The 26,654-nt window shown below is 41.4% G+C and overlaps 1 protein-coding gene and 1 pseudogene across 1 annotated transcript; both read left to right on the forward strand.

The window, feature by feature from the left end:
• Window positions 1-784: 784 nt before the first annotated feature.
• Window positions 785-9,100, forward strand: LOC125895366 (uncharacterized; annotated as a pseudogene).
• Window positions 9,101-11,546: 2,446 nt separating this feature from the next.
• On the forward strand, window positions 11,547-26,446 carry rabggta (Rab geranylgeranyltransferase subunit alpha). Its single transcript, XM_049586919.1, has 17 exons — window positions 11,547-11,641; window positions 12,201-12,237; window positions 12,397-12,507; window positions 15,023-15,147; window positions 15,263-15,450; window positions 15,588-15,845; window positions 16,000-16,083; window positions 16,223-16,305; window positions 19,376-19,471; window positions 20,939-21,044; window positions 21,136-21,187; window positions 21,265-21,353; window positions 21,504-21,592; window positions 21,672-21,788; window positions 24,616-24,729; window positions 24,843-24,930; window positions 25,682-26,446. The coding sequence occupies exons 2-17, from the start codon at window positions 12,235-12,237 to the stop codon at window positions 25,828-25,830; spliced, it is 1,752 nt and encodes a 583-aa protein (XP_049442876.1). The 5' UTR covers window positions 11,547-11,641; window positions 12,201-12,234; the 3' UTR covers window positions 25,831-26,446.
• The last annotated feature ends 208 nt before the right edge of the window (window positions 26,447-26,654 follow it).

Here is a 26,654-nt window from a genome sequence, read left to right on the forward strand (position 1 = left end):
TGTCAACATCCTGACCGCTGACCAATCAGATCACTGAAAAAGGCCAGCAACAACATAACTATGTAGCAAAGGCACCCTGCAGCTCGTCACACTTTACCTGCTCTCTGAGGGAAATTGGCGAGCCATCCAATGCCACATGGACTCCTGTATCATTATCATGTAAAAACAACAAAAGGTCTCTGGTGCCCACTCAACTACCACTACACCACTGAGAGGAGTGGATGTGGAGACAAAGAAAATAAAAAAAAAAAAAACTAAAAAATCGGTGTGAAATGATGACATGAGTGTTTTAAATCAGTCGGAGCAGAGCTAGTTATGTCTTATGCTATGTTACGTCTAAGCAGTCATTGGCTGACTTGTCAAACTCTATTCCGTAAAAATGATTATTGGGTGAAGGTAAATTATAACATTCTCATGATGTGTTCAATGTAATCTTGTAAAATGTAGCTTTTGGTGAGCGGGACACCAAATGTGCTAGGGCCGCACACTGCCACTGCCTGTGAGGGACAATAGAGATACTTTAAACATTGATTACCATTGAATCATCAATTAGTCACCTTCCTTGAGGGTTGAATCTCCACCCCAACAGTTGGGTAAACACTGGCTGTGTCCGAAATCACTCCCTACTCAATAAATATTGCACTAAATAGTGTGTTCGCCATTTTGTAGTGCTGTCCGAATGTTTAGTGTAATATACCCTATATAGTGAACTCATAGTATCCCACAGTGCAGCGCGAAAAGTAGTGTACAACCGATGGTCACTAACCAAGCAATATGTACCATGATGCATTGCGGTGGTGCCAGTAGCAGACGGCAGACACCACTGCTGTATGTGATGTGAAAAACAAAATTGTCATGTTTAATTTTCCCCAGGAGGGGGCGTCATTTGACCACTGGTCTGACACTGAAAGTTTACATTGACAATTCAGAAATGATGGTTTGTGTATCTATTTTAAATATAGCCTAAATGTACAGGCCTAGCATAATCTTTTCACTTACGAGTCTACGACGTCTTGCTAGTCTAGCAAGAGCAGCAGGTCTCAGCCTTCTCTCTCTGGTAATGTGTTTTCTTCTTATTAAAATTATTTTGATAATTGTAAGAAGGAACAAAACTACGGTGCCATTTGCTGGCATTTCCACGTTTTCTTGTTTGTAAAAGGACCGAAAAGGACAGGAAAGAAATTAAGTATACCGGTTTTGGCAGTTTGTTTGGCAGTTTGTTTTTTATGGCGAGCGCAAGACATTTATGAAGGTGATAAAACAGCAGTTGGGGGTGGATTTACAGAGGAAAATCGTTATTATAAACGGAGATACAAGTACAATTAAAAAGTTATATAGAATAAAGCTTACGGTGCAGTGCGAGGAATTAATCAAAAGCCTCTAATATGATTTAATAATAGGCAACGGCAAGGAGAAAAGGTGTTCAGTCTTGATTTAAAATAACTGAAAGTGTATTTATTTTTGTATTTGTTCATGTGGGAAAATATGCTCAGTATTATGTATTTATCACACAAATGACAGTAATGACAGTAATGACGTACTTAACTATGCGACGGAGTAGTGTCCGAAAGTGTTTTAATGAGCTCACTATATAGCTAGTCCTCTATACAGGCAATTCCCTATATAGTGAGTAGTGAGTAGGGAATAGTGAATGATTTTGGACACATCCACTGAGTCATTAGAAACCTGCTAACATTGATATGCCCTCCAATGTACAAATTCAGCTTTTGTGAAATGCAAAATTTTGAATTGTTGTTGACTTTGTGACTTGGCTCTATAGTGAGATCTGAGGCTGCAGTGGTGTTGTAATTAGGTGTTTGTAGTCTTACATATACGCTCTGTATATATCTACCTATACACAAACAAAGAGGACAAAATATAATAAACTCCTTTCATTATAATACAGTTCAGTATGACACCACTACAAATGACAGCCTCTGAACATACAGTAGAACCCTAACGCTAACAGTTAAGAGCCACAACAACATAAATGTTGCGTTTGGTCATTGTGTTGGACTGCATTACGTAATACAGGTCTTTCTGTTTTGTCTCGTCACTAGCATTTTCCGTATTAGTTATTTTTTATATCACTAATCACAGCACAACTGACAAAGGAACATGATGAGTCATTCTCAGCTGATTGTGTTGATATTTTTACATGTAGCTCTTCTTTTCATTCTCCCTCAAAATAATTTGTTTTGGTTTTGGGTCATTCTAAAAATGTTTTGTTTCACCTTTGTGTTATTCTTCAGACTCCGTCTCTCAAATGAGAGGGATGAAAAAAAAACACAAAGTCAAAAATAACTGTGCCACAAAGTCCCTGAGGAACAACACAAGCACAAGTTTACCAAAGCACTCCTCTTCTGTCAGTTATCTAAAGCAGCAGGAGCACCTGCTGTGATAACCTTGTCATTATAGTTTTGGTGATTTTCTCATCATTGCTTTGTGTTCTCCTGCTCAGTGTGAGGAAATCTGCTGATGCACTTTAATAAAAGTTTCTAAACCAGTTTGATCAGAACAAAGTACATTAACATCAAGTCAAGAAAGCTGCTTCACAAAGTTATTGGAAACATGACATTTTGGTAAAACTGTCACCCTCTACTTCCTCACATCTGATTCAGAAGTTTTCCTTCAGAGCTTCACCCTGTCAGGGGTCAGACTCATCCAGGTTGGTGGGAGATGGGCTCTTCCGGCAACAACATGCTAAGAAAGGAAAGTTGTGGGTGTGGCTGAACCAGAGCAGCTCGGTCTGAGGCGAGACAGGGAGCCGTCGTGGTCGATGATCCAGGAGGGAGCACCTCCCTCTCCCACACTGAGATCCCACAGATGATTTAAACTCAGCGGATCCAAGTGTGATCCAAACTAAATGTTTTTCTCCTTGTTATTCCCATAGACTCAGCTTTCTCTGTGAAGCAGAGGAAGACCGTGGAGGAGCACATGAAGCTCTGGGGGGGAGCAGATCTGGAGATACACCATGGTGCTGCTCACCTGTGGGGATTTCCTCAGGAAGAGTGTTTAAAGCTCCAGTTGGTAACTTTTATAAAATAACTTTTTGTCATATTTGCTGAAACTTTTACTACATCTTCACAGACCTACATGAGACGGAGAATCTGTGATAAAAATCTGGTTCTTCCTCCAGCTCCTTGTGCTTCTATTGGCATTTGCTACAGAAAACAATGAATCAGAGCCAAGGCGTCTCTAACCATGTCAATCACTGCATATAAACAGCACTCAAACTAGGCAGCGCTGATCAAATATGAATCAAGATTCTGTTACTGCATTGCCACCTTCTCCAACACATTCTCACTCCAACCTCGTCACATATCGACGTTTGGTCATGGACTTTCCACATCCAGATACGACGTGTAAGGTACCACAGGTGCGTTGGTTGTTGACGTTCTGGGACACCGTGTCAAGTTCTGCCTTCTTTCAAAATACATTTCCATTTTCACAGGAAATTTACAACAATTAACAACAAACACATGTGGTTGGGTTTTGGAAAAAAGAAAAGGATTTGGCTTTATAATCTTACAGGACACAAACACTGCTCTTCTGGGTGAAAGTCAGTGTTTGATGGACACATCCATCACCACTTCCGCCTGCACCACTCAGACCTTCACTGCCTTATTTTCATTCTTGTCCCACTGCATTTCCCTCTGATGCTGCCGGATGCCGTCAAATGTAGTTTTATAACTAGGTTCGGGAACAAAGACCACGCCTCGAACACATCCCATTTCCACCCAACAGTATTTAAGCACACTTGATGCATTCTCTTTCCCTTCGACACATTTCTCACCCACCCAATCCCATCTTGCCTCTTACATCTTTTTCTCTGCTCCTTTCTGCATACAGGAACCAGCTGGGGCTCTATCCGAAGCCGAGCTCACGAAGAGACAACTCCCCCACTCAGTCTCACTCCCGGGATCCCTCCTGTGTTCCTGCCTCTGACTCAACATGTTTATCACAGTGCTCGCCAGCTACCCTTCATCCCTCATCCCTCAACCCTTCATCTCATAATCCATCATATGCAATAAATGATTCAAAATCTTTATCTTTTTGGTGTGGTCTTTGTTAGTGAAACTATAATGGCCTCATCTGTTCGACCCTCAACCCTTCATCCCTCATCCCTCAACCCTTCATCCCTCATCCCTTCATCCTTTCATCCCTCATCCCTTCATCCCTCATCCCTTCATCCCACATCCCTCAACCCTTCATCCCTCATCCCTTCATCCTACATCCCTCAACCCTTCATCCCTCATCCCTTCATCCCACATCCCTCATCCCTTCATCCTTTCGACCCTCAACCCTTCATCCCTCATCCCTCATCCATTCGACCCTCAACCCTTCATCCCATAATCCATCATATGCAATAAATGATTCAAAATCTTTATCTTGTTGGTGTGGTCTTTGTTAGTGAAACTATAATGACCTCATCAATTCGACTCTCAACCCTTCATCCCTCATCCCTCAACCCTCCACCCCTCATTCCTTCATCCCTCATCAATTCAAATCTCAAGTCTTCATCCCTCAACCCTTCATCCCTCATCCCTTCATCCTTTCGACCCTCAACCCTTCATCCCACATCCCTCAACCCTTCATCCCTCATCTGTTTGACCCTCAACCCTTCATCCCTCATCCCTTCATCCTTTCGACCCTTCATTCTTTTGACCCTCAACCCTTCATCCCTCATCTGTTTGACCCTCAACCCTTCATCCCTCATCCCTTCATCCTTTCGACCCTTCATTCTTTTGACCCTCAACCCTTCATCCCTCATCAATTTGACTCTCAACCCTTCATCCTTTATCCCTCAATCCTTCATCCCTCATCCCTTCATCCTTTCGACCCTCAACCCTTCATCCCTTCATCCCACATCCCTCAACCCTTCATCCCTCATCCCTTCATCCCATATCCCTCAACCCTTCATCCCTCATCCCTTCATCCTTTCGTCCCTCAACCCTTCATCCACATCCCTCAACCCTTCATCCCTCATCCCTTCATCCCATATCCCTCAACCCTTCATCTCTCATCCCTTCATCCTTTCGACTCTCATCCCTTCATCCCATAATCCATCATATGCAATAAATGATTCAGAATCTTTATGTTGTTGGTGTGCTCTTTGTTAGTGAAACTATAATGGCCACCGGCCACGTATCATGCCGATGTTAGAGGACAGCATTTTTTTGTCTGTGGCTGACGCCGCAAGTCACGGCCCCAAGCACTGGATTTTGACAACTTCGGAGTGAGACCTGGGTTGACTTCTCACCTCAGATGTTTTCCGAAACATATTTTAGTGTACTTTTAAACTGTAAAACAAAAATCTTTGCTCTGGTGGCAGGGCGGTGCCTGATTGTTGTTATCAACATGGCAGACGAGTCACAAACTTTCATTCTACAGGCACAACAATGGCAGTTACGACAAGGTGGATGAACAGACGTTTAACAATATTTCATCCCTAAAATGTCCAAATGTATATCAGTTACTCACAGCGAGTTACATTGAATTCATGAAGAAAACTATGTTTTTCTGGCTATGCCTCCATGGTGAACGGAGAATCCAAAAAAGCAGAAATTCTTCATGAATGTAAACACAAGGGATCGTGTTAAAAAACAGCAAAACTATATCGAAACATCCTCTTACAAACACTCACACAACTCACGCAGTGTAATCCAAGTCTCATTTATCTAGTCGTATGCTCAGTACTTTACAAACACATGCATTATCACTAAAAACTCCACGACTAATCAAACTTTGTTTCGTCTGACAGAAGAGATGGAAACCATCCCAAAACTCCAGATGATTCTCTTGGGAAAAACCTCAGAAAGGAATCATCTCGGGAATAAAAAAGCAAGAAGATGGAAAGGGAAACGGCACACTCGGTGGCCCGGTGGGGTTTTGTGGGTAAAACTGAAATAACTCTTGTTGACACACCAGGTTGGTGGAAAGGCTTCCTTGTGTTTGACACTCCTGACGCGTTCAAAGACGAAGTGATGCGCAGCATGTTTCCGTGCCTCCCTGGGCCTCGTGTTCCTGCCGGTGATAGACGCAGATGCATCCTTTAATGCCGAAAACTTATGTGCAGTGACAACACACATGGAGCTTCTTTAAGAAGACATGTGGAGACACAGCAGTGCAGTTTTCACCAGAGGAGATACACACCATAGAGGAGCACATGGGAGGGGAGAGGTCTTGTGGTTTCCAGTAGAACAATATGGAAACAGATGTCATGTTGTTGATAACAAGAATGCAGATAATGGTGTTTAAATCACAGAGCTGTACTGAGACTGCGGCTGGAAATGTTTGGGACTGTTTTGTCCTTGATGAGAAGAAATTTCTGACTGCTGAAGAGAGAAGAAGAGGAGTGGAAGAAGGAGCATTACTGAGGCAAAGTCAAGTCAAGGCCAAAAGAAAAGCCCTCAGAGGTATGGTTCAGTCATCCAGCATTAGCGTCACAAGTAAATCAGTCTGGCATTGTGAGAGCAGTTTCTTCACTCCAGGGGTGAACAGATACCAGTGGTGGGCAGAGTTAAAGAAAACACAACAATCTGATGAGGCTCATAATGTTCAGCTTTTGTTGGGACTGTCAGAGCTGATGGATGGGCATCTCTAATGCCACAGTGTGTTCGGTTAATGAGTAGCCTAATTATCCCATTTCAGTGTCAGATGTGTCATGTCTACTTGTGACCAGCAGAAAACTTGGCAGGCCAACATTATCAGCCAGTCTGAGCTAATCAGCACACACACACGTAGTCAGATCTGTGGCTCTATGGATGACCGTAGGTTGCACCTGACAGTTCAGGAGGTCTAGTTCTGATTTGGCGGTTAAATAGCGGCCACTATTACACCGACTGTGGCCAGTGACACTGTTTGGATTTCAGCATCTCTTCCTAGCGTCTTAGCTCTATGGTCTTTATTAAACAAAATTAAAATTCTGTACTCATCAACCAGACTCTCAGGAATGATCAGCCTCACGTGACGATCACTGATGTAAAAGTGTTTCTTGCTGAGAGACAGACTCCTCCCTACGTTTAATTGTATCGATAAAAAAAGTTGATGAGGGAAATCTTTCTAATAAATGAAGAATGTTTGGGGTCCTTTTGTCATTGGCAAATTAGAGAACAAATGAAATATAAAACTTGGGAGTGATACACTTGAGTTTGATCTCTGATGTGTCTTCCCTCTGGTATGAAACTCCAGTGGGTGTGTCGGTCGATAAAAGACTTCCACAAAGGCTGCACTCATGTATCCTCGCTTCCCTCTCCTCTGAAAGCCTCTCTTCTCGAATCCTCCGAGCACATTAAATGAATTGAGATGTCCTTCAAGATGGCGGGTGTCAATCGATTTCTGGGTCAAGTGGTTGAGGATGGAGGACAGAAGAGTCGAGGAGGCATACTGGGATGAATTCTTTGTCTCTGTGTTTGCTGGGCATGGCCTCCTGGTTCCCTCCTCCTGCCAATCCTCCTGAGTGTGCTGAACCTTCACACCTAAACCTCATCTACAATCAAGTCACTGCAGTATAAAACCCCGGCTCAGACATCCAGACTCTGCCGGATCGTTCAGTCTCTTCTGCATCAATTCATACTTTGTTCTGTGGCTCAGTTTCACCACGCCAGCCTCAACCATAACCCGCCACGTCCAGCCTCGTTCTCATCTTCTGCCTCCGGATTTAGACTGCTCTGCCTTTAGCCTTCAGCCCCGCTTCTTTAAACTACAATAAACTGCCTTTAACCATTCCCTGTTTCCTGGTTGTGTTTGCATTTGGGTCCTAAGTTGAGCTGCCACAGCAGACACAGTGAGCGGTGCCATGGTTGGCCACAGTGCGCCCGTCTTTACCTTCAGAATGAACTGCACGTATGGCCTTACAGTGTCCTGTTCTGTCTTTCAACTCACCATTTGCCTGAGGCCAGCATGTCGTGACACCACAGTGTGCAATGCCTTTTTCCTTTGAGGTATATTTTGAAGTCTTTTGAAAAAAACAGTGCCACTGTCAGTCACAATGCACTCTGGGATGCCGTGAGTTGCAAATGAACGTTTCAAACAATTTATTATGCTTACTGAAGTGGGCTTCCTGAGAATATCCACAGTCACCCACCTTTAATAGCAGCCAGTGAGCACTAGTAAGTGGTGTCCTGATGGGAAAGGGCCACACATGTCAAGAGTGGAGCGTGTTCGCTACCTGTCAGGGTAAGAACTGTCAGGTGGAGGAAGGGGAAGTTGCTGGCAGACTGGTCACAGTGATCGACATCCTGGCTGGCAGATGGACAAAGACGCAGTCTGAGGTCTGTCGCTTCATTTTGTCCTGGTGGTTGTTCACTTGGACCTGAAGTTTAGAGAGGCTCAGCAGGTTGACATGCAGGAACCTCTTTGAAGCCAGCGTCTGGAAACACACCATGGTTTTGTTCACACACGGAGACAAACTTGCAGATGAGCTCAGAAAACGGACACAAGCTTTTTGGGAAGATGGAAGAAATGGTAGCAGGGAAGAGCTGTTCTGCCCCGAGATGAGCGACGTCTACCTGAGAATTGTTGAAAGGTCGGGGAGGCGGCAGCTCAAACATGCGATGAAGCAGCGGCTGAGGAGGAACACAGAGGAGACAGCCGAGGTGATGACAGGCTTCAGTTAAAAACTCCTCGAGCTGCAAGCTGAGATCAGGGGAAGTGTGACAGGCACAAATCACTGAGTGAGTTTTACTCTGTGATGGGGGGGTGGTTAATTAGTTTATTCCATCATAATATCAATATTTTGTCATTTTAACTGTTTTTTATGATAAACAAGTGGGTGACATGACCAAAATCGGAGTTGAGGGTTTTGGTCAGAGGAGGAAAGATGGGAAGGAAAAAGTAGACTCAGAAATTAGGCAGGAAATTGAAAAGCTGGATGAGGACATGATAATGATATCCTCATTTTTCGGAGCAGTGTAACCTTCTTGCTCCCAGACTTTATGTGTGATTAGGTGCATCATTTCTGGCATTCACAGTAGCACTGAGCATCACAGTCCAATTGTGTTTTGTGAAAGCACAGAGTCCAGCACCATCTATCGCTCAGTCTCTGTCAGAGGGGAAAAATCCATTTGATGAAGTAGTTTGGATGTCCACAGTTTAGAGAACCAGATGACTCTCAGATACAGATCTGTGCTGCCACATGATGACTTGGACTTTGACAGAGCAGAGTATTCCAGAATGAATCGTCTCAGTGGGCTGATGTGATTAAAAAAAATGCATTTTAGCATGGCAGAGTTTTCACCAAACATCAGGGAAGTGTCATTATCATGTAACTATAATATGATACAGCCATGGATGGATTACTGAACAGGCTCACTGGGTACATGCCCCGGGGCCCAAAGTGTTGGGGCACCCCTGGCATCCACCTACAAAATGTCACAATGACTACAAAGAGACACAAACTGACTTTAAAATAGGCAAAACAAACAAAAATGAGACACAAAATGACCTAAAAATGATTAGTGTATCACAATATATTATCTTTATAATGTACCCAGTGTGTTATTTGATGCGTTCGACAGCTGTGATGGACGGAGGTGTCTGACTCTGACTGGAACTGAGACTGTTTTGCTGTTTTATTTCATTTGCCCAACAAAGTAATTTAAGGTGAAGGGCAGGCAATCCATCTTACTGGATTTGTATTCATGTGGAAGCGACAGAATTTCTCCACTGAGATGATAAAATTCAGCATATAATGTAATTCTTTTTCCTCCTCTATTTTGAAAACAAAAGATTACATCTTTGCAATTTAACGTCAGAGTGTACTTGGAATTTCCTGTTGAATTAATAAAACAAATGAGGGACGCAGTCAGGCTCAGCATGCAGTATTTATTCTCTTATTTATTTATTTATTTATTTATATTTTGAAATTAAAAATATCAGTTGAGTATGTCATGCAGCTTTTTTTTAGACGTGGCCTGCTTCTTTTACTTTTGTTGCAGCAAAGAATGTTTTAATTATCATGAATGAAACACTGTTATCATTTTGCGAATACATTTTGCATTGTGTCAGCATTGGCTTATCATACATCGTAAACTGGACAGTAAAAGATGTGATTCAGGCGGCTCTTAATTAAAAGGCTTTTTATTTGAAAAGTAATTGGAGCCTGGACACTGCAGCTGATTTTAATACTTAAACTCCTGACAGGGAATGTTGCACTGCTGTATCTGTCATCTGTCAGAAACAGGATATGCCCTACAGTTAAGCATATCAACTCTATCAACAGAAGACTTACTGTGCCCCAGAAAGCATCTGTTCATGTCACTGATTTCTTCCTCCAACAAATCATCCATTTCTAAGTTCAGGCTAAAGAACTGTTCTTCCTCTCATTTCAAGGTACATAATCAGGTACAGCATTAAAGATACAAAAAAGGTGCATTCAGAGACACCAGAATATTACATGCTCTGATCAAGTATTGGCACTTAGTGTTGTCTGTATTCCTATAGCAAAACAGAAATGTAATATAGGAAGAAAATGATGTGTAAGACAGTAGATAGTATGACATAGGTTAGTATGGTACAGTATAGTGTGCGGTATAACAAAGTATAGGGTGCATTGTAAGAAAGTAATAATAATAATGCTGAGAATGTAATGTAATCCAGTATAACAAAATATAATGTACCGCTATAATACAACATATCATCAGAATCAGAATCTGGTTTATTGCCAAGTAGATTTTAAAATAAAAAGGAATTTGATTTGGAGCTTTTGTGCATAGACAAAAAAATAAATAAATAAATAAACATGAAAAAAACAAACAGCAAAAACCAAACAAACAAACAAAAAATAAAAAATATATTTAAATATATAATATGTTCAGTGCAACTGTTTAAAATAAAAGATATAGGAAGAATTATGCAGAAATATATTTTAGGGGGAAATAATAAATAAAACAAAAATAAAAAGATATGCAATATACAATAGTAGTTGTCCAAAGATACTAAATTCTTCTAGAGAATGCAGGCAAAAATAGTAAAAAAAAACAAACAAACAAACAAAAAAAAAACTTAAATATAACAGGCAATTGTTATTATTATTATTATTATCATTATTATTGTTATCATTAGGCTATTATTATTATCTTATTGTCATTGGATGGAGAATGAAATACTAAGCAGGATTCAAAACCTCTGCCCACAAGCAAATATTATATAGTTTGCAAAGGAGAAAAACAAAAGATGTACAATGTACAATGAAAGTAGTCCAAATAAACTAAATTCTGCCAAACAATGTAGGCAATAATAAAAGAAAATGTATATAACAGGATATCAATAATACTACTACTACTAATAATAGTAGTAGTAGTAGTAGTAGTAGTATTAGTAATTATAATAATAATAATAATAATAATAATAATAATAACAATAATAATAATCTGGATTTAACACTCCACCCACGAACTAATATCACATATAAATGTCCAGGTGCTTTCAAACTGGTCAGTTGAATGTTTCTAAGCTGCAGTTTTCTGTTTTCTCCACTAGAGGGCGACAAAGCGCCGCGATCAGGACCCGACTCTCTCCGTGACGTCAGTTTCATGAGACGGAAGTGAGGAATTGTAGTCGTTAGAGATCCTGGTAGTGACATGACAAATCAAACTGCATTCTGAAAAACACACAGCAAGCCGAGTCAAAAGAACAGGTGGGTGTTTTATGAGCTAGACCACGTCGCGTTCATTGAATACTTGTAAATGTAAATATATAATGTGTCGCAGGTTGCTGTCATTCTGTTCTGGTTTGAATGAACCCAGCCCAGTGTTGTTTACTGGGGACGGAGCTAATTAGCAAGCTAACTGCAGACTCAGGGCTGTGTGTGTTCAGGGTTTAACATTAATGACGGATAAATGTATGTATGCTAACGATAAGGGAGCGGCTGAGCTCACGATTTAGACTTGTCATAACTTCCATTACATAAACGCCCTCATCTGTGTTTGTATGTTACATTAACGTTCATGTATGTGACTCATGTCTCTGTACCTAACACACAGTCTCTTCATCCTCAATGCTGTGAACGTTTACACGTCACCTGGATCATATTTAGCACATAACACTGTAGATGTTTTTATTGTATTTGTCACATTTTTATTGTCCCTACTTGGCATGAACTGGATTCTGATTTCATGCCAGCCTGTCAGCTCACTGTCTGCCATATTACTCAGGCCTGACTCTGAATATCACTTCTCATTTTCCATCACAAACAGATTTATTGGGAGGTCTCCTGAGCAAACACAAAGGATGGTAAGAGATTCATCATTTACTTACTTTGCTTTCAAATGCTGGTATATCCATTGCTTTGGTACAGTGTTAATATTGCACACGAAGCAATCAAATATTCCTAATAACCTTTTACCAGCAGAGTGAGCTGTACTGTGCTATCCATTTTTGTTGTTGTGACAGCATGGTCGAGTGAAGATTAAATCTACAGCCCAGCAGGAGGAGGAGAGAAGAAAGGAGCGCGAGAAGAAACTGAAGATATATGTGGCTGCACGAGATGCCATATTTTCTAAGGTCTTTTAGAAATACACATTTAAAGCATATTAAAACATATATTTTGATAATAACTGTATATATATAATAAGTAGTACAATTCATGCATAAAATGCAATACAAAGTGCTGAACGTTAAAGACAAAACATTCCTGAAATAAAAGATAAAGTAAGATTCAGTTCAAACTGCAGGCTGAGACAAGATAAAACAAATATCAGTTAAATTAAATTTCAGGAGTAAAGCAATGGTAAAAAGACGCACCTTAAGATGACGCTCAGCAGCCCCAAAGACCTTCAGGCAAACCGTTCCAGAGGTTAGAACTTAAAGGTAGGGAGAAGGAGTCCCTAGGTTTGAGACGGAGGATCTCAGGGGCCTAGCAGGTACAGGCATCCTGACCAAGTCAGACAGATAAGATGGGGCAAGGCCATTTAGTGATTCAAACACCGATAAAAGAATTTAAAAATTAATTCTGTGACAGACAGGTAACCAATGTAATGATTTAAGATTGGAGTAATGTTGGCTGTCTGTCTGCTGCATTCTGTACAAGCTGTATCTTACCAATGGCTTTGTTAAACACACCAGACATAGGAGTGTTACAATAGTTTAGTCGGCTAGAGACAAAAAGCATATATCAACGTATTTATATCTGCATGGGAGAGAGATGGTCGGACTCTGGCAACATTCCTCAAGTGATAAAGGGACACTTAAGTCACGTGTCTAATGTGATGTTCAAAGTTGAGGGTTTTAAGGGTTTTTACATGTTCAGTGCAAATAATTTTAGGTGGTTAGACAGTTTTGATTGCTGCTTTTGACAAGACAAGAATGACATCAAAAACAAGAATCTTGTTATTTTTTCCTTGCCTTAACACATGCAAGACACACATGCAATCAGGCTATTGATAGTCTGAGTGGGCGGAAGTTCGCTGCATAGATCAGCCTCTCATTGGGCGGAACGAGCCACCCACTGAAGTCCCGCCCTACCACCTCTGGTTGTGTAGCAGTTTTCAGCATGTCCTTTACTAACTTTTGCGGTGTTTGATCTTGCGGGGATGTAGCCATTTTTCTGCCATGGTTCACATCCTGTAGGTGATATTTTTGTGGGCGTGTTACACCAAAACCTGTTTCCCCCCGGCAATATTTTTGCAAGCGCACCGTTGCTGTGGCACCGCCCAGAACGATTGTGATTGGATGAAAGAAATACAAGCAGCCGGGGCGTTTTTTTTCTCCAATCTTAAAGTGAGAGTCGGCCCAGCCAGACCTTTCTTTTCTTGAGAAAGGTCTGGTGAGCGAGACCAGGTTATTGACAGACCTCTAGTCATTTGAATTCATGGTGATATATCGCTGCGTATCGTCTGCGTAATTATGTAAATTGGGTAACACTTTACTTGAAGGTATCTACATAAGAGTGACATGACACTTTCATAACCATGACATGACACTGTTGTGAACCTGTCATGAACATTATGTACATGTCATAAACGTTTATGACCGCTGTCATTAAGTGTCATTCGGTTTTTGTAATGTCAAGTTGACATTGTTTGGGATGTCCTTATTATGACAACTTGACATTAACCAGGATGACATTACCAGAAGATGTCTTTGTATCAATCAATCATTATGTCAACTTGTCATAAACCCAAAAAGAGGTGCATTTCTTGTTAATGTCAAGTTGTTATGACAAAGACTGGTAATGTCATCCTGGTTAATGTCAAGTTGTCATAATAAGGACATCCCAAACAAAGTCAACTTGTCATTATAAAAGCCGAATGACACTTAATGACAGCATGACATGTACATAATGTTCATGATGGTTCATGACAGTGTCATGTCACTCCTATGCAGACACCTTCAAGTAAAGTGTTACTGTAAATCTTTGTGATTTCTGATATTATTGCCGAGTGGTAGTTTATACAGAGTGAAGAGAACTGGGCCTGAAACAGAGCCCAGTGGGAAATCCCATTAAAGAAAACTAAAACTGAAAATGAATTGACCCTGTTAATAAACTAAGTATTATGGGGTTAGCTGCAGCCCGATAGAGCTTAGCATCTAACCGTGCACTATGTGGCATGTGTCTTCATTACCATGATCAAACATTTTAGTTTGGTGCATTAAGAGTTGAAAATAGTTCCCAACAAATGCACTAATTTTCCTCCTTTTGTAGGTTATAGAAAATCACTGAGTGCTTGTAAAATTGTAAATCGTATACCTTTGATCACTGTTGAAAGGTTTGTGTCTTGGGTAGGAACAAATGGGCTCAGGGCTGAGAGCCACATATTGGATAGGAAAGTTGGAAAGTATTTAGAGAAGGACAAAGAAACAAAGAATAACACCAGCCTTATTTGTCAAATGGCAGTTTATATGTGATGGTTAAAGTACAGCATTAAAACCAGATGTCTTGCTTAGTGCTTATTGGATATTTTAAGTGACTAAGCTGAACCTGTTTATCAGTTTCAGGTTTGTTTTGTCCTTGTGTCAATTTCTCATTTCTGTCTCTGGGTCTGTGTATCTGCCTCCCTCTCTTGAACCTGCATGGCAGAGGAAGGAGGGGATCTGGGATGACGAGGCTCTCCTGCTGACCCAGCAGCTCCTATCATCCAATCCTGACTTTGCAACCCTGTGGAACTACAGAAGAGAGATCCTAATGCACCTGGAGACTGTGAGGTGAGATCATTATCTGTTATCTTGTCACCTGCGTGTTGTCAGCGCAGCCCCTTTTTGAAAATCATGAGAGATATGACGGGAAAGTGATGTTTCTGTTTCTCCATGTCTGCTCCAGGGAGGAGGATGAAGTGCAAAAGATTTATGAGTCTGAGCTGGCATTTCTGGAGTCTTGCCTGAAAGTGAATCCAAAGTCCTACGGCAGCTGGCACCACCGAGGGTGGGTCTCATTCCGCTTGCCTCGACCGGACTGGGCCAGAGAGCTGAGCCTGTGCGATCGCTGCCTCAGTCTGGACGACCGCAACTGTGAGTAATGGAGCCGAAAAAGGAAGCAGCAGAAATGAAGGAGGCTGTTGAAACTTCAGTACTTTAGAAATCTGGGTCATTTTCTCACAGCACTATTTCCGTCCATGTCTTACGCCACATTCTCCCATCTCAACCAGTCCACTGCTGGGATTATCGCCGCATGGTTGTGAAGATGTCTGGTGTTCCTGTGGATCAGGAGTTGGCGTTTACTGATCGTCTTATTGGCTCCAACTTCTCCAACTACTCCAGCTGGCATTACCGTAGCACCCTGCTGCCGCTGCTCCACCCCGAGTCTCCTGAGCCCCCGTCACCGTGCCGCGAGCCTCCCCAGACCTCCCCTCCACCATCTCCGCAAACCCACTCCCATCGCGTCTGTGAAGAGCAGCTCCTCAAAGGTAAACTCAGCAAATGAAAGGACAGGTTGTGTGCAGGCAGCAATACCTGATCAAAGCAGACAGGGGGCAGTCTGAGGCTTCATGATGCCTGTAAATGCTTGTTCTATCTGCTGTGTAATTTAGCATCTAATTAAACCTTCTTTTTTGTTTTCAGAATATGAACTTGTACAGAATGCTTTCTTCACTGACCCCAATGATCAGAGTGCTTGGTTCTACTATCGTTGGTTGCTAGGCAGAGGTACGTCCATCTGTAATTCTGTCTGTGTGTACAAATGTGTTTGAAAGCACAAAGCAGTTTTCTTGTGCTTGCAAATATCTGCTGTACTCAGTCATTCATGAAACACGAGTTGCATAAAGAGTTTTCTGTCTTTTAACAGCGGAACGTGAAGAGATGATCAGCTGTGTGTATGTCAGCCGGAATGAGGAGAGAGTGGCCGTTGCTTTCTCACGGCCTGTTAATGTGAGTATCTTCAGTTACTTTCATAAAATAAAACTTTCTCATTGAGACATTTTTAAAAAATAGTTACACACATTGCTCTATACTGCGTCCACATTTTTTGGATTGCGCAATGGTTGATGCATTTCCTTTGTGCAGTAAATTGAACCTTAGTTTTCCTGGGGGATTGTACCTAGTGACAGACAGAGTTGCATAAGCCCTTTTAAACAGGAATTGTGCAAATTTGCAGGAAAGCCCAATCAGTCTTTTTTCAGCATTGGCAGTATAAAAACAAAATCGGGGAGTGCAGCAAAATGCCGCCTGCCTACTTTTGTTTTTGTTTATTTTTCGGGGCAATGGGGGGCGTGAGCAAGTAACAAAATGTGTAGCTCAGCGTGTGACGTAAACAGTGACGTGGGAGGGAAGCCGCGGCTGGTCAGTCCTTCAGCGATTCTCACATAAGTCGGCCCGTCCTTCACCGTCCCCGTCATCTGACGGTTAATGGCCTCTTTGTTTGCGAGGACAAGGAGGGCGCGCAATTCCTTGTCTCCCCAGTTGCTCGTCTTTACAGTGTCTGTCAGGTTTGTGTTTCCCTCTTGCTACTAGCTGCTCGCTAATTCCTGCTATCAGCTGTTTCCTGTTTATCCACCGCCAGTGGCTCGCACGTGCTGCGTCATCAACAGCTCCTCCCACAAGTCATCAACAGCCCCTCCCATTGCAGAAGGCCGCCTCGTTTCTGTTAAATATGTCTACCCTACGAGGCGGAAAAATTGGGCACCTCAGATCAACTCGCCAATCCAGCTCTGTGTGTCTAAAAGCTCGCAGCTTGCCTCCAAAACGGCTCAACATTTGCCGAAAATCTGGCAGTGTGAAAGGGGCTATAGTGAAAGAAAGGCTTGTAGGGAACCAGTCTAAACACTAATGGTTTTATTATTCTGTAACCATTACATTGTGCTATGAACATTTACCTCATAATGATAAATTAAAGCAATAAAGGTGTTTATTCCCACTTTAACCAACATGCAGCTCAAATCCAAAATGCAACCAAAACACATCCAGTATCAACTCTTGTACCAAAAAAATGACATGTCTCCCAACAAGAAAACGTATTAACTTTCTTACGTGTACTTGGGTTGTATAAGTTGGAAAATGACCAAAATGAGTTCAACAAAACTTAATTTTATCACAGTAACAAGAAAGACACCTCTTCACTACAACTACAGAGGCTGGATGCGTAGGAAGCGTAGCGTGAGCAGCACATTAGCAGAGCAGCAGCTTCAGGGCTCTTGGTTTTCACAGGATACACTTAGGTGCAGTGTTGAGCGTAGTTCAACCGTGTTTTGGCAGCACCCAGTCTGACAGACTGTCACTGTAGTTAAGGGTTTAAAATGGCAGAAAATAGACTTGAAACATAAAAATATGCTCTGACCCTCCTGTGCAGACAAGCTGTTGGAAATGAAATGCAACAATATGTTTCAGAAGGCTTATTTTCCTTAACATCAGTCTTCTGAGTGATGCAGTACAAAAAAATAACATGTAAACTATGTATTTACTAAACATACATGTAAATTAGGCTTGGGTGGTATCTGTTTTTTCTCTGGGGTATACAGTGTATGATGGTATTCTTGGAAAAACAACAACTGAACTGCTGATGATAGAAGTCATTGTAGCATGTGTGTCATTGTCTAGCCTGCAAGGCTGTGCTTGTAACATGTAATTAGCTGACTTAGTCAAGTCTTACTGGGTTTAAATACTTATGGCCCATAGAATAATGAATAGGTGCTCCTCTTGCTGGAGGCACTGATGACGCATGTTGCTGCAGCGGATACTGACACATTAGTTGGCTAAATAGAGATAATTAGTCGAATAAAATCATGTGGCTAATAAACTATTTTTGTAGTCGGGAGGAGTCGTCTCAAGATAAAGTTAAATGTGGCAGTACTCCCAAACAAGGTCAGAGACATTTTCTTTTTCACTAGTCCTGTAACGCTGTCCCCACCACTCGCTGTCGTCAGCTTTCTTTGCACGTTCCACCAGTAGAGACTGACCTCTGGTGGCGTGTGCTGTGCAGTACATCGCTGCAATACATTATTTCCGTATCAGTATGATTCAGTAAAGTCATACCTTCTGGTTTTTCAAACCCCCAGTATACTGTAATATCATGATACCACCCAGGCCTAATGTGAAGTAAGGTTATAGATACAGGCAACAGCAGCGCTTACTAAACTAGTGATTATTTCCTTAACAGTTAATCTGCCCATAATCTTGATTATGGTTTTGTCAGTAAAATGTCAGAAATGTGTCCTCTGTGTGATTTCTCAGAGTCCAACGTGACGCCTTCAAATGGTGTCTTTTATTGAACCAACTGTCCAAAAATCCAAAGCTCAGTCAAATTCTCACATTTAAGGAGCATGAAAGCAACATTTTGGGCTTTTTTATTTTAAAAAAAGTGACTTAAACAATTTTTCGATGATAAAAACAGTTGTCAATTCATTTTCTGTCCATAGACATATCGATTAAAAAGATAGCAGGAGCGCTGCTGGTGTCCCTCAAACCAACGGTGCTCATGGAAGAGAATGCTTCAATAAAAGAGAGAAAGACTTGTTGCCAAAAAAGGCCTAAATGATCCAGGTCCAGGCACTCAAGATGGTTTAAAAAAATATAAAAGGCCTTTATTTCAGTGGTTTAGAAACATTAAAAATACACCAACGTGTATTGACATGCGCCTTCCTCACAGTGTAGTTTTTATTCAGATGTTGCAGAATGAAGCAAATTGTTGTTTCATTTACACTGATTTTGTGTCATGTCAAGTTTTTTAAATTGAATATTAATGTGCAAAATGGACTTAAATATGCAGATCTGGTTGTGTTTGAGTGAGAAAATAATTCAAGAAATCTGAAAAATTAGGTCATTGAATTTTTTGTTTAAAGTGATGAAAAGTTCTTCACAGTTTAGTCCGTGCTGACTCTTCTGTGCAGACTGTGTGAAGAGTTAAACAAAGTGAACTCAGTATTTTGTAAGAAACTGTACTGTAGTGTCTGTATGGTACCCTGTGTTTACTCAGCGACCTCTCTTCCTGTCTCCGCCCCTCCAGGCGCAGTCTGTCGGCCTGCTACTGGTTCTCGACGGTCAGCCCCAGAGAGTGGAGTGGAGGAGCGTCCACCCGCGTTTTAAACACAGCCCTGTCTGGGTATCCTTTTTTCACAGACACGATTATCAACTGTCACTGCTGGTTGAACTGGATACCAGTTAAACATTCTGTTGTCGTCATTCTTTACGTGTCACATGCTGAAAAGATGCTGTGGTATGTGCACGAGAAAGAGAAATGGTTTTATCACAAGACGTTGATAAATCTACTGGAAAGGAATGTCATTGTTACTTTTACCACAGATGTACAGTGAGGCTTGTGTGGAAGCTTCATGTGGAGGGCAGCCAGCAAAATGTGGTAGTTTAATTCCAAAAATATTTAAAGTTGCTCGACAAATTGATTTAAGGATAATTTCCATAATGAACATGGACTAGTAGGTGTTTATATTTTGAACTCAAGGTCCATTTATTAGCCTTTTATGGAGCTTTCTGCCATATTCATGTCATATTCATTCATAATCCCATGTTAATATTTTCTTCCGTGGTGAGAGCAGATGCAGCTGTGGCCTGACACTTTACATTTGTGGTCACTCACTCAGGGGCTGCACGTATGTTCGTCACAACCTGATTATTGTGTCTTTAAATTTGTATTTTAATTCTTTTCTCTCTCAAACTAAATTTAAAAATGCTTAATGCTCACCCAGTCATGGATTGTTTTACTGATCTGTGCAAATCTAAATTAACTACCAAAAGCCAAGTTTTTTAAATTACTGTTTTTGTTATTCCATCAAGGATATGGTATTTGAGTCACGCTGCCCTGCTCTACCAGTCTGCTGTATTGTCTTGGAAATGAGCCACTGAATTACTATGCACACTCATGCTAAGAGTCTGTAGGGTTTTTTTTAGAGCTGGTTACCTTAAAACTTTTACAAAATTAAAAGCAAAGCACAAACTAAACAATGATATCCTGGCAGGGGTCGCGGGGAGGCTGGAGCCTATCCCAGCTGACACTGGGTGAGAGGCAGGGTTCACCCTGAACAGGTCACCAGACTGTCACAGGGCTGACACATAGAGACAGACAACCATTCACACTCACATTCACACCCGGAAAACCCACGCTGACACAGGGAGAACATGCAAACACTGCGTGAAAAGGCTCCCCACACTGGGTTGGAATCAGGAACCCTTCTGCTGTGATGCGACAATGCTAAGCACCGCACAACCGTACAATGGTTATAATTCATTCAGATTACCAGCATGGTAAACGGCAGAGTTGGAAAAAAGTGCTGCTACCCTACTTCTCAAGTGGTCATAAAGAAAAAAACAGTAAACTGAGACTCAAAATCCAGAAAACTCAAGCCAATTGAGTGAAAACAAAGATAGACTAATTAATAAAGGCAACTTACATGATTATAATGTCTATGACAGACACAACTCATTTCATTCTTCCCCCAAATACCAAAGGCACCAGTACACAAAGCAGACTGTGACCAGTTCAGGGACTCTTCCTTTTGACTTGTGTAGTAAATAATCTTCATTTTGTGCTTTATTAAACTTAACACTGTCTCAGATCTGTGATCTTCCTCCTGGAACAATAAGCGACATCACAAATGAACACAACCTGACTGTACACTGGACTGAAAAACACACTCACAGAGACTGTGCTCTCTACACAGGTGACACATATCGTGCATAATCACATGTTCATGTTCTACAAATGTTCGTTTTCTAAAGCAACATAATGCTGTGAACTTTTGACTCCCACAGGTCGAACTGAGAGTTGGTGCCGGGACTCTGCCACAGATCAGGAACTTTTCAGGTATGGTCTTGGCTCACTAGCAGCACACTGTGTAGGTCTTTTAAGGAGTAAGAACTGAGTGTGTTGTTTCTGTGCAGGAGTGAACTCTCAGTAGAGAAGACCTCAGTGTTACAGTCAGAGCTGCAATCATGCAACCAGCTACAAGAACTGGAGCCGCTCAATAAGTGTAAGTGCTTTTAAATGCATCACATCCACACAGCTCCTTGTTCTTTACACAACCAAATCACCCACTTTACATAATTACACAATACTGAAGTTTGCTCCTGCTGATCATGGTGTTTTATTGTAGTCATTAAAACTCTGCCTGCCTTTGCAGGGTGCTTACTGACCATTATCCTCCTGATGAGGGCGCTAGACCCACTGGGATATGAAAAGGAGACTCTTGCTCATTTCCAAACATTGAAAGTGAGTACCAACCACAGATGGTCTGTGACACTGACTAGGAAACAGATCACTGACTGAAGGTTCTCATTTTCTCCCTCAGGAAGTGGACTCTATGCGCTCTGCATATTACAGTGATCTGTGCAGCAAGTTTATGATTGAAAACACCATCCTGAAAATGGAGTACGCTGAAGTGCGCGTCTTCAGCATGTCTGACAAGGTTGGTTCGGAATCAGAAAAAAGAACTTCCATTTGCTTGAAATGAAATTACTTTCACTCTTAGCAATAGGGGTTCAAGAAAGGTCCTTCCTGGAGGGTTGATGTTCTACCCAAAACCATTTGCTTCTGAAAAAACTCTTTTAAAGAAAGGGTTCCTCATGGGTTCTTTGTAAGTTCAAGGGTCTCAACAAGAACCCTTTTCATTAAAAAAAACTTGTGGAGATAGGGTTCTTTGTAACACTAAGGGTTTGTGGTTTCCAAAAATATATGCACTTTATGAGTGTGTGAGAGTCTGAAATAACGATTTCTGAAACGCCAGAGATGTCTTTCAGTCTTTCAATGCTTTGTGCAAAGGGTCACACAATCATAGAGAGGAGCAGGCAGTCTACGGAGTGTAGCCAAAAGGTATCCTTGCTGGGACTCCTTTATAGACAAGTTAGGGAGGACACTGATAAGAATGCACTACCTCTGACTCTGCGTAGCATAGAGTCCACTGATGGTTTCAAGAGAGAACTAAAAACTTATCTTTTTAGACAGGCTTTTTACTGAAGTTGATGTTTTTGGGCCTCTGTGACTTTATCTGTTTTCTGCGCCGTTGTGTGTTTTCTGTGTTGTCTCTGTCTCTATTTTATTGCTTTTTATTCTTGCTGTAAAGCACTTTGTGATTTTATCTGTGTAAAGTGCTATAGAAATAAAATTTACTTACTTACTTACTAAGAAGGTACGAGCACCTGCAAGGACGTTAACCAGCTAGGACCGGTTCTGTGGTCAACAAGTCAACTTAGCCTTGAACAGAAAAAACAAAAAAACATACAACAACAAATCCTGTATTGTATTTGATTGTGTAAACATTTTTAAATTACATGGGAAACAGTCATGGGAGAGTTCTATCAGTGAGCAACTTACAAAAGGCATTTGTTCGAGCAAAGTGATGGGTTATACAGTTATACAGTAATTTTCCATTACAGGTTCCATTAAGAACCCCTTTCATCCAAAGAAAACATTTTTGTGAAGAAAGAATTCTTTAAGTGTTCCTTCTAAGAAGAAGGGTTTCATTAAAATCATGTTTCAGTCAAACAACCCTTTTGTGGAGATAGGGTTCTTTGAGGGTTCTTTGTAACACTAAGGGTGTCATTAAGAACAGTTCTTCAATGTTTCTTTGTAAGAATAAGGATTCCATTAAGAACCTTTTTCATCCAAAGAGCCTTTTTTTGTAAATAAAGAGTTCTTCAGTGTTTTTTGGAAAGTCCAAAGGTTCCCTCAAGAAACCTTTTCATTTAAAGATCCATTTCTGTGAACAAAGAAGTCTTCAAGAGTTCTTTGTAAGGCTAAGGGTTTCATTAAGTGCGTTTCCATTAACCCTAGACATGCACAAAACCCAAATATCCCAATAAAAAAATGGTAATGGAAACACCTACATTTCGAAAAAAACTCTCAAATATCGAAAAAAAGTTTTTACACTCTCATGAGGTGGTCTTTCAGACGTGTCAATATTTAAGTATATCGCAAAAGTGTAATGGAAACACTTTTTTCGCAAATATACATCCCCGGACATGACACTGGGGGTCACATGACCGGTTCAGGGTTCACTTATTCAAACTTATAAGGACTTTGCCTTTGGAATACCACTCACTCTCTTCATCTTCAGTTGTAGACTACTGCAACAGCAGCAGTGGCAACCGAGATGATTGTTCCAGCTCGCAAGACATTTGGAATGTCCATCTTACTTCCGCAAACAAAGTGGAGTCTCGCGGGACGAGATTTTACAAGAATTACGGCTCATACGCCAAACACCTTTTAATGGAAACACCTGCAAGTCGCAATTGTACTTTGTCGCAACTTTAGAAATATTGCATTTATTTTGCGCAAAACCGTAATGGAATTAACTATTAAGAATCATTTTCATCCAAAGAACCTTTTTTTTTTATGAAGATAAGGTTCTTCAAAGGTTCTTTGTAAGGCTAGGGGTTCCCTTAAGAACTCTTTCCATCCAAAGAACCATTTTTGTGGAAGAAAGAGTTCTTTAAGTATTGTTGCATGCATTTTAAATGGTATTTTTAAATGTAGATGTATCTAGAACCCCATGAGTCAATGATGATTTCACCTTCATTTCCTGCCATATAATACCACATGGTCTGCTGAATTTTTCTTTTTGTTTTTGGGTACCTGGTACTTGGCATTTTGTCTTCGGCTCTAATTTTGAAACAAGTTTTGGTTCCCAGCCCTACTACACCATTGAAATAGTGAAGGCTGCACAGCTGATTTAATGAGCTCTCTAACCCCTAAAAACTTTGTGAACCGTGATTGTTCTGGATTGGGCTGGACCACATCTGCCCCGGCCCTTTAGGAGCCTCATAAAGCCCAACACTGTTGGACGAGGTTCCCTAGGCCCTAGGCTAACCTCCTGAGGGAGATCTTTGGGTGATGTTGGTGGGTGGGTGGATTCTAGATGAAACCCTCGGAATAGAAAAGGATTCTCGATAAACCCCCTGGTTGGGTTCTTTTTAGCACCCTCAAAAGGTGAAAGGGTTCCAGATGGGACCCCCAGAGAGGGTTCTGGGTGGAACCATTGCGCCATAGAAGGGTTCTCTTTAGAGCTCTCCATGAGGGGTTTTGATTGATGGTTCAAGGTATCACCTTTAAGTTGGCCTCTAGGTAGAACCCTCTGAAAGGGTTTGAGGTGGAAAGGCTCTATCAGAAACCAAAAGGGTTTTCCTGTGGGTACAAGCCACAGAAACCTAGTTCTAGTTCTCTTCACTTCTAAGAGTGTGCCTGCCTGCCACACAGGGGAGCTTTGAAAAATAATATCTCCCATTTCTTTCTTACAGAACCTGACCACTTTATGCCACCTGGACCAGCTGTTATTGGTTACCCATATCAATTTGTCCTCCAATCAGCTTCAGCGGCTGCCTCCTCAGTTCGCCATGTTGCAGTGCCTGGAGGTGATAAAGCTCCAATTCAAATCCAATTATATGTCCTACACGGGCAGTGTTCCTTTTTTATTGTTTACTTCTTTCTCTGCAACATGTTTGATTTAACTTTTTCATGCTTGCAGGTCTTGGAGGCTGATAACAACGCCATAGAAAATCTGGAAGGAGTGTATCACCTTCCCAAACTGGAAGAAGTCCTCTTGAAGAATAACAGTATCCTTAAATCTATCATTCATATTCATTTATTCGTCTCCCGGAGAACATGCTGTTCTAAATCCGTGTTAATCCTGTAACATCAGTGTCATAGAGATCAATTTATATTATATCTGTACACTCCTCTCACACTGTACAAGTGACTCAAAACATGTGTGAATCAGCGCACTGCTCAACGCTGCAAAACAGCCCCGCTAAAGAGCGCGAGCAGCTGATGGTGTGTGAAGAGTGCGATGTTAAAAACGCACTACACACCCGGATGGTGTTTACAGAGTTCAGAAAATTGCAGCGATATCGAGTCTTCAGCTTCAATGCATGAATAATTTGTTTTCACCTGAAACTTTGTTTAGCGGTTGAGTAAATAAAATCAGTGCTGCAATTTCACAGAGCAAACAACATCATTAAGTAGGGAAGAGACACTTAACAACACATCATCGCTGCAGGCTCTTTCTCTTTCACGCTTCACTTCCCCCGGTACACTGGAGAAGAATTAACGTGGTGCGCAGGAAGTGACACTGAGGCCACCTTCAAGTTTTGTTTTCTTGTAAGGACAGCTGAATTACATTTTGAGTGCATACCTTCTGATGTAAATTTAGGCCTCTAGGTGTTTTATATAGAAGAATTAATTCATATCACAGTGTCACATTTGACACATGGATCTTACGTTTACACCCGTGCTTGGAAAATCTGTTCATCACTACTAATGTTACTAGAGCACACAGGAAGGCTTTTCATTAACCCAAATGCACAGAAATCTCTAAATTGGCAGATCTTCAGCCGCTGGCCTCCTGCCCCAATCTGAAGCGCCTCGATCTCCGTGGCAACCCTGTCACTCAGACGGCCAACATCGAGTCGGAGCTGGCCGAGCTGCTGCCCTCAGTCACAGACCTGCTGCTCTGATGTGACGGAGGGCAGGAATCACTGCCATCATCGTCCCGTCGTTCAATTGTCCGTCTCATTCTCTGGCGTGTTTGTTTGTGAAAGAGCAAGTGGGTGTTTTTCAAGCGTCTCGTGACTCTGTTTGTTCCACTTGTTTGGGAAACTGTCAATCACACTGTCCCTGAGGGCCCGAAGGCCTGATGCCTCAGAGCATATGTCAGAAACCTCTAACACCTTCAGCAAAATGTCTAGATTTGTGAGTGAGTGAGTGAGTGAGTGAGTGCGTAATAACCAATGTTGCATTTCATGTGTGTGTGTGTGTGTGTGTTTACGGATGTCCTTAATACAACACACCCAAATGCATGCGGAAACCCTGGTAATGAACTAAGTGACTGACGGTTTATGGATTGGCGTGCAGCAATGCTGGCTTATTGCTTAAAACGGTTGAATTTGAAAAATGAGCTTATAACTAATGATCAGAGCATCTCATAGTTCTCATACACATTTTTTTAAAAGGTTATGTAAAGCATTTAATATATGACACTATACTGTTGCACAGTAAGTCACAGATCAAGTAATAAAACAGCACACATTGTGTCACTGCCTTCCAAAAAAATTCTTGTGTGTTTTTCTTAAGCCTCCACATCGTGGACAGACGTGGTCGGAGGCATCATGTTAACAGATTGTCTGTCTGTCCGTCTGTCCTATTCTCATGAGTGTGAAATCTCAAGAATGCCTTCAAGGATGTTTTTTTTTAAATGTTGTACAAACCTTCTCTTGGACTCGACAATGAACTGATTCAGTTTTTGTGATCAAAGGTCACTGTTAGCTTGTTCGTCTCATTC

Source organism: Epinephelus fuscoguttatus, linkage group LG10 (assembly GCF_011397635.1).
Source record: "Epinephelus fuscoguttatus linkage group LG10, E.fuscoguttatus.final_Chr_v1".
Classification (NCBI taxonomy): domain Eukaryota; kingdom Metazoa; phylum Chordata; class Actinopteri; order Perciformes; family Serranidae; genus Epinephelus; species Epinephelus fuscoguttatus.